General features: G+C 37.3%; 1 protein-coding gene across 1 annotated transcript in view; it reads right to left on the bottom strand.

Moving 5' to 3' along the window:
* The window catches only part of COL24A1 (collagen type XXIV alpha 1 chain), a 150,441-nt gene that overhangs the window by 105,976 nt on the left and 30,024 nt on the right, over window positions 1-14,441 (bottom strand). The window contains exons 7-11 of the mRNA XM_054212881.1: window positions 13,128-13,181; window positions 6,185-6,229; window positions 3,843-3,896; window positions 2,599-2,643; window positions 353-406 (exon numbers count right to left, since the gene is read on the bottom strand). Of these exons, the coding sequence (XP_054068856.1) occupies window positions 353-406; window positions 2,599-2,643; window positions 3,843-3,896; window positions 6,185-6,229; window positions 13,128-13,181 (252 nt within the window). The remainder of the gene's footprint in view (window positions 1-352; window positions 407-2,598; window positions 2,644-3,842; window positions 3,897-6,184; window positions 6,230-13,127; window positions 13,182-14,441) is intronic.

The raw sequence follows: 14,441 nt of genomic DNA, 5'->3' as shown, positions 1-14,441 counted from the left end.
ACATCATCTGTCAACGGATGAGTATTAATTATTGACTGAACGAAATTGCTTCAATGAAAAATACTCATTGTGGACCTTGGTGGTAAGAATAAAAAACACCCTTAATCCTTGCAGCTCTAGATTAAATTCAAATAATAATTTACGGCTGCTCTCCATTTAACTTTAGCACCAGTACATTTCATTGATTAGACTAATTAGATATGACCTATTTATTTAATTTCCTCCACATCAGTTTTGCTTTGAGACAAAGACTCAAATTAATGTTTATACCTTGTACATTTTCCCCCCATTTTAATGTATATTGCATTACTACCCAAACACCAATATTTCATCAATGTTCCATTAAACCTACCCTTTCTCCTTCAGGTCCTGGTTGTCCTGCCACACCTGGAGGTCCAATGAAACCCTAAAAACATAAGAACAACTCTTGATTACAAGGTTGGTTCCACCAACACTGCTTGTCCCTCAGTATTGGCCAGCTATGGGTTCAGGATCCAGGGATTAAATTCAGGCTCATTTGAAACTACCAGTGAAACTCAATCAACTTAAACATGACTAGCATTTATTCTCCAACTAACAGCAAAAAAAGATTCTCATTACAAGGATACAGAATCAGTTAATAAAGAAGTACTAGGAAAGTGTTCCAGTAAGACTAAGTTGCATCAGAGACCTTATTGATTAGAACAAATTAAACATGAAAAAGCTGCTGAAGTTAACCTTATTCACGAAATACATCAGAAATTATGTTCTCATCTTTAAAAAGACACTGCGTGATCACTGCTATATGCAAGAGTCCTAGAAAGTTGACCTTGTCATAAGCAGAATGTTTTCTTAAAGTTCAGCCACAACGCATTTCCCTCCCACCTTCCTCTCAGAAAGTCAGAAATAGATCCTCTCATATAATCAGTTGTATGGACACAGAAACATGCTGTTGACTCAGCAGAAATAATAGTACAATTCACAAAAATAGTAGTAGAGAGAGATTCTGCACTACCAGATTCAAACTGAGATTGGAACAAAAATATTATTAGTTACTACAAAAGAATCCCTTGCTTTCGTATCTCTCTCTCTCTCCAGTCCTCTGATTGCAATGATTTTGGGCTCGCTGCCTTTTTTTTTTTTTTTTTCAATTTAATTATGAAAGACAGTGCCCATCTTGTCATCCAGCCCTAAAGAGAGTAAGGAAAACAAAGGCACTTATCTTTTCTACAGTCTCTTAAAACAGCTGAGAAGCAGAGTATAGTTTGACTGCAGGAATGTTCTAAACTTAAAGCTCTAAAGGTACTTCGTATCATCGCACAAGTAGTATGTCTCAACAGGGCTGTGTCATCGTTTTTATTGGAAGTTGCTTGTAGAATTCATATACAGGACTTAGCCTTAAGACCTGACAGGTGTTTTTTGCCAAAATTACTCATACATTGGCCATTTTTAGCTTTGTGTAAACAGAGATGTAGTAACTTTTCAGGAAGTGACTGGGATCCTTTAATGTCTTGTTGGTTGAGAGGAGAATGAGACAAAGTGCATTGAGAATCTGAACAAAAGCAAACTGAAGAAATGTAAAAGACAAAATCCCCAAGGATGCAATATCTGTTGGCACTTGGTCCTGACAAACCAATGTTTCCCCATCATTGTAATGAAAACTGACATAAAAAAAAAAACCCACCCCAAAAAATCAGACACATGTTTTAGAAACTGCTGCAGGTAAAGGCTTTGAGTAACTACATTAAAAAAAACAGGACAAAAGCAAATCTAGCAACACATTATGATTATTTTAATAGATACTTGAGAACACAGCACACTGCTCAGCAACCTGTAGAACACGAGCTGTGGGCCTGAAAACATCTAGCAAAAGGTTCCTTCAAATCCTAGGTGCAACCAGCAACATATAAGTTTCTAGAAACCCACTTCTACTGCCTGATGGGGAGAGTCAGTCGGAAAAAATACTTATACACTCACACAAGCATGTGTAGGCATGCATGTGTGCCTATTAACAAAAATACAAAACAAACAAACAAACAAACAGAAGAAAGCCAACCTATTTTACCTCCAAGAATAATCAAAAGCAAACCTACAATCAGCAGAGCATTAAGAGCCTTCCGTCCCTGGGATATATGTGACTACAACAGAACCACTCTAAAATCTCAAGATCACTTTTATGGGTTTTAGATGACAAGACGGCTTCCCTTTATCAACTTCTGTAGCTGTTACAGATTGCAAATGCCAGATATGTCTCCCTTATTGACAGCTTCCATTATGGAAATAATGCTTCAGGCAGGAAACGTCCGCTCCTCTTCACTCCCAGCTCTCACACCCCCACATTCAGTACTGCCTTCCTCCTCTTGCCTGCATGCATTCCAAGTGAGAGGAAGGGTAACTATAGAAGGCTGCTCTATGCTGCTCACCGTGGAAAAAAAAAAAGCATCCTTACATGTATTTTGAAAGAAAGGCTATGTTTTGTCATTTGTAAATTTTGTAAAGACAGAGTAGTTCAGTGGGCATACAATTTGCAGAGGTGAATGAAATTCCCCATCCCCTTTCTTATGTACTGTATGGGTAAAAATAGACACACATGCCAAAATGCTTAAAATGCTTACTTACTCGTACACCTTTAGGACCTGGGTTACCTTCTGGTCCAGCTAAGCCCTATTACAAAAAGAAATTAGTTGTACTTCATTTTAAACAACCAGATATGCTCTATTTAAAAGAACAGTAACAGCATTTGTTAACTGCAAACTGGCAATACATTCTCAAAATGATTAGGATTGAAGATGGTGTCATCAAGCAGTCCCCTGGGACCATGTTCAGAAAGGTCTCCCATTAATTCATGGCTGAGACTTAGACTGAAACTTCCTTTACATTAAAATTATTCCTTCTGGGAGGAAATTGTTTTCCAGATCCAGTGATCTGGCATTACAGTGACAGGATTTTTCATAAGCTTTTATATTTGGACACCTTTCCAATTATTTTGGAGCTAATGTCAGAATAGCAAATGTAGTCCAAATGCTCTAAACACTTTATGTGATTCAACATAAACATGTTATCATCCATTACCGCATAAAATATTGTAATGGAATTTTAAAATACATACCCATTACAAACCTAACCCAATAAAACACTGAAGTATTGGTCAAATTCACTTTTTAAGCAGACGCAAAACCACAGTCAATTGTTGAATTTGGCCCATATACCTTTAGATGGGGAAAATAATGAATATTTCTACTTTATGTCTTATCTGTATTACTGGACTAAGGTATCTGTTAGCTTATACATAATTTAAAAAAAAAATAAAATCAGTATTTATGTAAGTGCTTGTGTTCATAGAAAGCTGCTTTCTGGCTTTATTGGCTCTCCTTCTCAAATATCTGAAGGGGGGGAAAAAAACTCCAAAGCCATCTTTTAATGGTCCGTTTCTCTAAAGAGCTGAAGAAATAGTTTTAGCATTGAAGTAAATACATTGGTGAAAATCATGAAGTATACTACAACAGGCAGTTTCCTATTGCTTCTGAACTTGAAATACAAAGAAGCTAAAACACACAGAACTACATGAGGTTTATGAAGGAGTGTAAAGTGTTTAGACATTCAGTACTTTGGCAATGTCATTTATGAATTCCAGAAAGGTACAGCATTAATGCATTTAACCCATTCAAGTTTAAAAACCTTGAGACTAAACATTATGTAAAGGGCACTACATGTAAAAGAGATTTGTTTCAAGGATAAATGACAGGATGTGAACAAATACATTTATACTATTAGTAGTTCCAAAAGAGTTAGATAGGGTACTTTTGAGAAGAACACCCAAGAGAAACCCCAAAACTACAAAGACATTAGTATAGTTACTGCACCTGCCTGCCAGGGTAACCAACTGCGCCAATATTTCCAGCCATTCCAGGAATTCCCTAAGTGGAAAAGGAGGTGGGGGGGAAAGAAAAAAAAAAAAAAAAAAAGAAAGAAAGAAAGAAAGAACAAACAGGTTTAATGTCATGTTTTGGAGTTTATTTGGTTTATCACTTTTCTTTAAACATCTATTCATAACACAGCTTAAGCTCATGGAAAAATTGCTTTTTGAGCAAGCTACACAGCAACACCCTAAAATTTACTCAGCACACATAAGTAACTCCACCAATTTCAGCTACAGATCCTTTTAAAAGCATTACAAAAAGAGTCTAAGATTTTGTGAAATACAACAGTTTTTACTATTACCATAATAAAAATATAGATGCTTTTTTAAAAAAGTAATTGAGGAGGACTATAGGAGACAGGTCCTTGTAATGAAGTAATTGCAATGGTCTTAGCTGCATTTGAACAAATGTGTTAAATGTTTTATTAAGAATTCTTGTGTCCTTACAAAGCCAATTTTTTTTGTTTCTTTCAGAATCAGGTCAATATTGCATTGGATTAGTCACGAATACATAGAACTTCTCTCCATCTTATTCCTCCTAATGAAATCCAAAAGCCATTTTTGTTGTTTTATTACTTAATATCTGCACGTCTGACTGTTTATTTTCAGGAAAATGTGCTTTTCTGAAATGGCACCAAATGCCATGGCGCCCATCACCGAGAGACATAGGAAGCTCCCCCTACTTCTCTTCAGTTAATTTTATTTTAAACAAGCCAAGTCCATAAATTGGACGCTCTCCCAGGCTGACCCTTCCACCCACTGTCATATGTCAGTGTTACCATAGTAATGGATCAGGACTTCCTCTCTGAGCTGTTCACAGCTGATTTATGGTGAAACAGCAGCCTTAGGAAGCAGAACTCAGAAGTGCAGATGCAAAAAGTGGTTGCAGTATTTTTCATTTAAATGAGCTGCCATTGAGATGAGTCTGTCGCCTGCTTTCAACTGGTAGTGATTCATCTTCTGACAGATGTTCTGTCATGGAACTAGGATCCATGGTCTCCTATTTTGGCTCAGCTGTACCTCAAAATACGCATATATGGAAAAACTAGAAAAGCAGTATAATCATTGCATTTACAGTTTATCTTTTAAAACTTTTCCTTTGTTACCAGCTGTTCAAGGAGTTCTTCAATTCACAAATTCAGAGGAATGTCTGTCCTCACTGTACATACTTCTAAAAGCTACAAACACAGGTAGGTGCCACAGATGACAAGTAACTGGTCTAACTCATCACCTTCACCAGCCAGGCCTGAAAATACCAGCAATAAGAACTACGTGCAAAATAAAACTCTTTCATTCAAAGTGTTGTCTTAAAAGTTATGTCAGAGTATTTTCTAAGTGATAATAGTGAAAGAAAATATTTAAAGCAGCACTATGAGAACACTGAGATATCAAACAGTTGCACATCACCAGTTTTCACATTCTTGAACATGAATTGCCTTCAAAGGAACTTATATGCTTGCTTGCATGAATAATGAACAGAATTACTTTTCAGTGCACGCTTCACTTTTTCTCTTTCACGGTAACTAACCGATTACTTTTCACCTGCAACTTCTTCAAAGATTGAGACATTCTTCTCTTGATGTTAAGAATTACTTTTTTTTTTTCCAATGGCTATCTCTATCTCACTCCTAAATTATAGTCATCACAGAAAAGTGCATGTGGGCCTATAATAAAAATCACCACTCATTCAGTAAAGATTTGCGTATAAAACTCATTAAAGTCACTGATGATGATAATGAGTTTTTATCTCCCTTTGGGTGTCTGTCATCTGTTATCATCACTGTTTCCCTTTCAGTGTCATCCAAAAGGAGACTTGTGATTCCATCTACTCTCCCATTAGGAGCCTCATTAATGCTAACAAGGCACATCAGCAACTGGATGTCTTTGAAATTTACATTCAGATTGCTTCTTGAACTGACATGGAAGTGAGAAAAAGCACTAAATAATCATTTAATTTTCTACATGCCAGGAAATTTAAAATGCATTAATTCAGTAGCGATTTTGAGAGAATCTGAACTGTGCCTCTAATAAAGAATTTTACACCAACCTCCACCAAGCCAGTGTGGTAGCTGAACAAGCTGGTCATTTCCATTTCATTTAGACCATTTTTTTACCACACCAACCTCTAAGTAATCTGAATTATTGGTCAACAACTATCAAGTATTTCCTTAAGCAGTCAGTAATTTACACTGATTGCTTATATTGAACGCTTATATTGGGTTATGTATTCTTCTATCCTCAATTGTTCCTCTGTAGAGTATAGTGTACAGTTCTTTCACCACTTACCTGCTCACCCCGTGGCCCTTGCAGTCCCAGATAACCCTTAAGACCCTGCAGGTAGAGAAACAAACATGTGATAAACACACTTAAAGACATAAACTGGACCGTTTTTTCCTTCTCCAATCTCCCTTTATGAAGAAAAAAATTATCCAAACTTGTTCGCCTGCAGCATTAGCATGGTTTACATTTAGCAGCTCATATGAAAGCTGAGTGAGAGAAAAGGAGTAAGAAATCTTCATGGCATTTTAGACAATTTCAAGATATCAGCATGCTTAAAGATATTTCCAGACTTGTACTCTTTTAAATAAATGAGCACATGGGATGCTGTTGCTGGTTATTGCTGAAACTGAAGAACTGGATTCGGTACAGTGCATTTCCCCATTTCAAATCCTTGTCATTATGCCCTTTCTGAACAAGGCAGTTCAGAGGAGAGGTAAAGTAGAGGGTCATCACAGACTATTCTAGGACACTCTCAAGACAGACAGATCTTCCAGGACACAACACCTCTTTTTAAAATTAACGTAGAACAAATTCCAGCCCTTATATTACGAAATTTACATCGGTAGGAAGGCTATTGCCTGTTCCTCATCCCAGAAATATTCCCTGTGTCGCTGGAATCACAAAGCTGTCAAACATTACTCCCTTTGCATTGACCATTTCATGCATATTTTAGCTTTTAAAGAAATAAAGAATTCTTAAAGAATTAAAAAAAGAGCTGGAACCTGCCACCTTCAAAAGTACACTGCAAAGGGGAACCTTCTTCTTGGATGTCTTTACACTGTACTAAACATACCCGGACAAGATGGCCTAAAAGGGAGGCTCTAACAGTTGCATGATTGATGTAGGAGCTAAGTGTCTGGTCTCCACATCCCTTGCAAGAGGTACTGGGAAGACGCATTTCCAAAAGCTGCAGCTTGAAAGACTAAAACAATCCTTATTCTGGATAGAAATCTATCATAAAATTGGCCTCAAAGACAGTGACTGAGTAGCGGGAGTGTCTTGGCTGATGTCAAACATCTGGCTGCCTTGCAGCATGATGACACTCATTAGTCAGTAGAGACTTGAGACCCACTGTAATAAGAAGGAATTCTGCAACTGATTTCAGCAGTTCAAGTATCCCAAAGTTTTGGACAAGCTTCTGCATGACCACAAGAGCATTTCTGTATGAAATTAATTTTATTATCATATACAAAATTAAAAGATGGAATGAATTTTGCTTGGTGATAATTTTAGATGATAGAAGAGAAAGGCCTCTGTAAGGCTCTAAAATTTGCAATTTTGCCATTATAGGCTTGCTTGAGGAATCTTGATCCAAGAGACATGTACTCATTAAGAAACCCAAAGGCCTCATTTTCTCAAAACCCAACACAGCAGGTGTGTCCTTTCATTTTGCTAATCACACACAGGGCATTGCCAGTTTGCAAAATTGTAACGTATTCTGGCTTCAGTCCTGTCCTGTAGCTTAAGTCTAAATAATTTTTGTATGTTATCTTGTATCTAAGGAAGCCAGTGGTCTGCATTGCTGTTAGGAAGAAAAAAATAAATAAATCTGTAACAGATAGCCAGGAGCTGATCTTGGACAAACCAGTTAACATGAAATATCCCAATTTATTATATTAACGCATGCCTAAAACCGAATTTTGTTATTGAATTGCTAAAGCAGAACTAAAGACGCCAGCATAAACCAGTAACTTATCTTTAACATTCAAAATGTGCCCCAAAGCCATATAATTTTTCACAGTCCCAGCCCACTCTGTATTTCATGAGTTTTATCCATTTCAGAATTTTATTGTCTCTCTATGCTTAAACGATCAACTAAAGTAGGTGTTGCTAGAAGAGATTTTTCAAGTAGTTTATTATTTCTGTGCAAGGAGAAAAGGAAAGCAAATGCTGCTCCACACAGAAACACTCAAAGAGTTTATCACAATTTAGTTTCAAAGTGGGTCAGTTGATTAACATCTGCATGGACAGTCTCAAAAGAAGGCACAGAAGGAACTCTGAGATGAAGAAGGACTGATTACTGGTGTGAATGTTTCTACAACTTCTTACAGAGGAAAACTGCTCTGCACTCGTATTTTAGAGCAGTACGCCCATATTCTTATTCAGAGCTAACATGGCCTTAAGTCATTCTAACTCACTTAATGCTGGTTGGGAATGAAGATAAACCATGCTAAAATGAGTATCATTCCAAATAGAGGGTTCTCACACAAGGGTTTCCTTTCCTGTGAGTTAGCTAACCCTCTTCAAATTCTTAGTTTTCTATTAGTTTGTTTTCGTATTCTTGAGCGTAACCGTATAAATAAGACGCAGTTTGCTCTGAGCTAAGATGAAAGTAAACAAGAAGAGTACAAGTTCACACTGGTTTGCCAAATGAAATACCTCCCAATTTCTAATGAAGATTAATGCTCTGATTTAAAAGCTCAATGCGGAAGAGAAAGGTTTGAAGCTTCCAATTATAGCAATACAGACCTCAAGCATATCACAAAAGACACAGCAAGTTGCAAGAATACTTTGGACTGCGTGCGAGAAAAATATTTACTGCCAACTAAAACGACTCAGAAAAGACTTCATAGCAAGTTTAAGTGTCTGACTTCTACCATATGCCTAGCACAGTGGGACCCAGACTGAGTGACTGTATATAGCAAAATGTAGACGTAAAATCATAACAGCAAGGACTGTTCAAGCCAAGTCTTTCCATCTTACTAGTGCCCATTGTGTTTTACTAAAATTTCTATGCATTTGTTACTAAAATACACCTGGCACAACACCAGCAACTTTGTTAGAGAGCCAAGAAGTTTCTGTAACCTCTGAAAACCAGCAGGTGAACTGTTATACCTAATGCTACAACCATCAGCTATATATAGAGAGAGATATTAGAGTTTGAAAAGCGTCAGGAAAAAAATTTCTGGGCATGGGGTAAGTATAGCATATAAACAGATTTCCATGCACTGTAACATGAGCCTTTCCAAAGCTTACTTATCAGCTCCACGTCGTCATCACACAGCATCTAGGTTTTAAAAACTTCTTCATCAGCAAATGTTTTGGGTTTGGTTTTTTTCTCCCTAGCTCCATTCTATCTTGTTTGCTGATGTTTATTAACACAACTAAGATTTCACCTAGCATCTCTTATCCTGAATATCCTAAATAATGGAAGTATCACTTAAAAAAAAAAGCATACATATAGAAGATGGACCTTTTCTCCATCTAATTCAGTAGAGGAATTTCCCTTACAGAGTTGAAGCTTCCTCCTGCTCAAGGAAAATTGCACTCTCTAGGAGAAGCAGTGGGGGATGCTTGGTAGCATAATGTTGACATCACTATAGTTACTGCTTTGAAATTTATTTATCATCTGCGTTACCCTTTACCGGATGCAAAAGTCAAGACAAAAGGAAATATGGAGTCCTTCTCAGGTTGCAACCAAGTTTCTTCCTTCAACATGTCTTGCCATATTATACTTTAGTATGTGAATTTTATCAGGATTTTATAGATCCAGATTCCCGTGATTTACCATTACACGCATATTAGGGAATAAAGCTAGCCCAAAAACTGTAGCCAATCTTTTAAAAAAATGTTTTCCAATGTCATTACAAAGTACCTGCAACCACAAAGGCACTGCATTCATTCTAATGTACCGGGATGAACGCAGGCAAGTTAATGCCCAGGAGTAATGTCCTTTGGCTGACAGTCTGCCCCCCAGTACTCCGGCTAGCAGAGGCAAGTACTTGCCTGTCTGTACAGTGAAGCAGGCGCTTTTGGGGAGAGGGGGAAGGAGAGGGCTTGCGCTCTGTGAGGTCTCTGGACTGATACAAGGGAAGTTTTGAGGGCTGATTTAAAGATGGTCCTGTCAAGACTGCTCCGGATATGAGACCCTGCAACTGCTCCGGAAACAACACTCTTCTCAAACTAACCCTCATCTCCTGCCATTGCTTCTCTGCTTCAAGAGACCTCTAAGCACTTCATAAACATGCAATTTTCTGTTCTTACACTGGAATAAATTTGGAGCCCTACCCCGAAAAAAACTTGGCTTTTTCTAGTGTGTGTTACAGGCATGAGAAATACGTCATGTTTTATTCGCAACCACAAGGACACATACTCCGACGCATGGCATGTAATGAAAAATAAAGTCAATCACAATAATCTGTTCCCAGAGTCCTGATTATTAGCAGACATTTGTTTTACTATCTCACTAAAAACCTGTAGATTTTCAGCTTTATAAAAAAGAAACACATCATTTTATAATACTAGTGCTGCTCTATTGCACTGAAGGCTTCAAAAACAATTTTTTTTTTTGGGGGGGGGGGTCTAAAATGAATCTTTCCAAGAAACTTGCCTAACATTATCTCAGATATTCAGAAAAATAGATCCAAAAGCACATTGAATATGGCTTCTCAAATCACTCTTGTCAAAAAAAGTGAAAATAATATGCATGCTTGCCTCAAACTTCCACAACGCATGTTTTTGTATAAGCACCAAATAACGTTGCACAGGAAGTTCAGAATCAGACAAATTCTGATTAGAAAAATTATTAAAGTGCAGTTTCCTCCATAGCCACCCTGAAGTGGGGTGATCACACCTTGTGGAGCGGCAGCAGGCATTGCAGCTCATCCTCCACTTCAGCTCTCCAAAGCCACCACTCCAGTTAATGGGAAATGGATGAATTCTGTAAAGAAAAAGCCTAAATTTCTAGGTCTTTCAGGAAAACGAAACTGAAATCAGTGTGACAAAAAGTAATTGCCATGAAATGAACACAAATTTATATTACACCACTAAAAATATCTGTAAGAACATTAGAGATTTTATTCACTATCAAGTATCTCACTGTTCAGAAACTACTCAGTTAACACAAGCTGACTGTCAAAATTGAATAGAATTTGGGACACCATTAACTCAGGATTTTTTTATTTTCCTTTTTATCCAGGTAAGAAAAAATATTGGAAATATATTATTTATTCAATATTATAGCAACTCCCCCAGTTGTACTGGGGTACAAAAAAAAGGAAGCATTTGATTTTTCTGCAGTATTTTCTTGCAGCAGGTTTACTTCACAGATACTTGTGCTCACATTCCTTTGAAAATAATTTCTGAGCTCACAATGAACTAACAGCATGTTGACTTATTTACATATATTGAAAAGCAGTAATAAAGATCAGTTATTTAAAATACAATAAATTGTGGGCTTGTCATTAAAAAAATTAAGCATGAAACACTTTTAACTGTTTTCAGGTGTAGTGCTGTTCAAAAGCTGGTATTCTGGGTCAGGCAGAAGTTATCTTAAACATGGTTCTAGTTAGTGTCTGATGTATACAACATGGAAACAGAGAGTAAAATTTCCAATGATCAAGTGAGCATGATTCTCCACAGAGTCTCTAACCCCCAGATAAGGAGTGAATTCTTGTGGCAGGAAGAGAGCATGATGGCCATAAGATTTTAATTTCCTTGCCCCCAAATGTCAGTCTCATGATCCAGAACAAGTGACAGCTGCTTCCCATCTAAAAAGCTTTAAAACAAGAACTACTTTGTTTTCAGAGCAAACCTATAAACCTAATGAAATAAGAAAGCACAATAGTTGGGCCACCTTGAGATTCCCTAAGATCAGTGGTGACAAATGCTATCAGTGTCCAGGCTTGTAGGTTAACTCTCAACAGAGGGGATACAAAGGCTTGTCACAACTCTACATTTTCTCAGTTCATGGAACTGTGGGCCACATGTTTGGCAAAATATATTTCCACACTCCCCCTGGTGCTAATTCAGCAATAGCTTCCTGTTCTAGTCACATTTTTACTATGTTTTGGTCAATTCTAGAAATGAACGACTACACTTTTTAAAAGAAATATAAAATGATTGTTATACACTTTATGATCAAGACAATGTTCTTAAAACATAACACTGCCATTTTTCTTCAGTTTCAACAGTAGGCAAGCATTTAATTAATATTCTTTCTCTATATGTCAAAAACTAAGGCCAAAAATACCAGGGCTTACTTTTCTAACAAGTCATTCCATCCTTTTGATGGTCACTTTATAGCTGCCTTTAGTGTTGCATACTACTTCAAAATTCTGCTGTGATATCTGTTCTCTACGTTCTTCTATTACACTTGCAACACCAAACTACCTTCTGCAAAGACAGTGTTTAATAATACTTTCCCCCCCAGGTTTCTTGATGATTGTTGCCACCCCACCAGTTTGCGGCCATCTGACTTATCAGAGCAACCTACCGGATTCACGTGAGCTGACCTCTACTTTCATATAAACTATATTCACTCCCACAGTCTTCTGTGCTCATTTTCTTAAGGTTGTCTCATTTCCTCTGTTGTCATCCTTCATGTTCCCTTCCCAAAACTATCTGTCTGCCTTATGCTTTCCCGTATACATAGGACTGCCCTAATTTGGATATATTTCTTAAATGCAGTGTGTTTCACCTGACATTTCTCATATTAAAAAATATTGTGTTATGTAGCATCCAAAATTGGAACTTATTCCACCTGAGTTCTACTTTAGCAATTTTGGCACATGTTTGGAAAAAATCAAATAATTCAGTGCAGAAACACTAAGCATATGATCCCAGGGAGCATTTTCTATACTATAAAATACGCAATACAGAAAAAGCAATGAAAAAACTATTACTGAAAATGGAATACAATTGATTTAAAAATGGCTGTATCGCGCAGGCAAGCCTATCTTCCCTAGAACCTATTCTGTTTGAGCAGGGGTACACCATGCCTTTTGAAGAACACCAACCTAAGCAGCTGTGATTTACATTCTGTTGCAATGATCGCATTTAATTTAGTTGCAAGGGAAGGTTTTGCACTGTTGGCCTTGGAGCCTGACATAGTAGACAGTCACAGTACCAACAGCAACCTTCTCCATGGCCTCTTTACCACCAGACATCCACCTAATGGCCACTGATTTGAGACAGGGAGGGTTACATGAAAATGGAAACAGAATCTTACCTTCTGGCCTTTGATCCCAGGTGGGCCTGGAAAGCCTATGGGGCCTGGATCACCCTGTACAACAAAAACATCCAGAATCATCATGTTTCACTGGAACATGACACAGGCCTGTACACATGTAGGACTTCCTATCTTCTCTGCATTCTTAGATAATTGGTATGAAGAGGTAGCTAACATTGATTGAACAGGCATAGATTTTTATTTTTTTTTTTAAGAGGAAGAAAACTGAAAAGGCAACAGTTCCTCAGTTGCAGCCGCCTGGTGCAATGTGCATGCTCCTGCATCATACGACATGACCAAATCATGGGCAGAACAGACTTAGTTCACAACCTCACAACACTTAATTTTAGCTAACATAAATGGGAATAAAGAAGCTATACGATTCTTGAGGTAATGCTTCCCTCAGAAGTGAGTGGTTTCACCTCAAATTAATATATATATTTAACTATCACTCTTTATTGTTTGTGTTACTGTTGCTGTGCCAACAAACCTCAACCAGGAATCAGGACACCATTATGGTATGTGCTGCATAAAACATGGCTTAAATGCAATCTGTGTAAAAGACAACATGAACGATGCACATAGACAAAGGTGTTATGGTGGCACGTGGCTATTCTCATTCAAGTTCTTTAAACTTAGCAACTACATGATGGTACACGTGAATGAGAATTAGAGCATCTCAAATGCTAGGGAGATGGAAAAAGATACTTTTTTTTTAATGGTTATTGCAGATGGGGAAGAAGGGAAGGTTGTTCCAGTTCTTTTTTCCTTGCTCAGGACTGATGGTGAAGGGACTTGCTCTTTCACGATTAGAGCCAAAATTCAAATTCAATGAGTTAAGGGACAGATCCTGGAAGAGAGTTAGCATCAAAGTAAATTCAAGTCCATCACTTGGGGTAAGCAAATTTGACTTGGGTGAAGAACTAAGACACCAAAATAGTGGTAACTATAAAAATGCCTATCAATCCCCTATTTTTGGACTATAGATGCATTCTACATGTATTTAGGTGTAGGTCATACATATATACAGGTGGGTTTTAGGCTGTTCTGTGGCAGCTTGGGCTCATGCCAAAGAATATACATTGAGTTTCATGTAGACACTTATAGCTCACAGCATTATGATTAGGTTGCCAAAAGCAAAAGCTGGTTAAATTAAAATAATGTTGCTATTTCTACAAAATCTGCACTTAAATTTCTTATCATTGCATCAAAAGACACACTTCTGAATTTTGCTCAGCAGTCCATTAACATTGAAAATACATATTTGTGAATTTTAGGGTTTGACAGAACATATGCATTAAAAAAATATGTTAT

The sequence above is a fragment of the Rissa tridactyla genome, chromosome 8 (genome assembly GCF_028500815.1).
Source record: "Rissa tridactyla isolate bRisTri1 chromosome 8, bRisTri1.patW.cur.20221130, whole genome shotgun sequence".
In the NCBI taxonomy this organism is placed as follows: domain Eukaryota; kingdom Metazoa; phylum Chordata; class Aves; order Charadriiformes; family Laridae; genus Rissa; species Rissa tridactyla.
The sequence above is the reverse complement of the archived record's forward strand: the minus strand, read 5'-3'. Positions and strand labels throughout refer to the sequence as shown.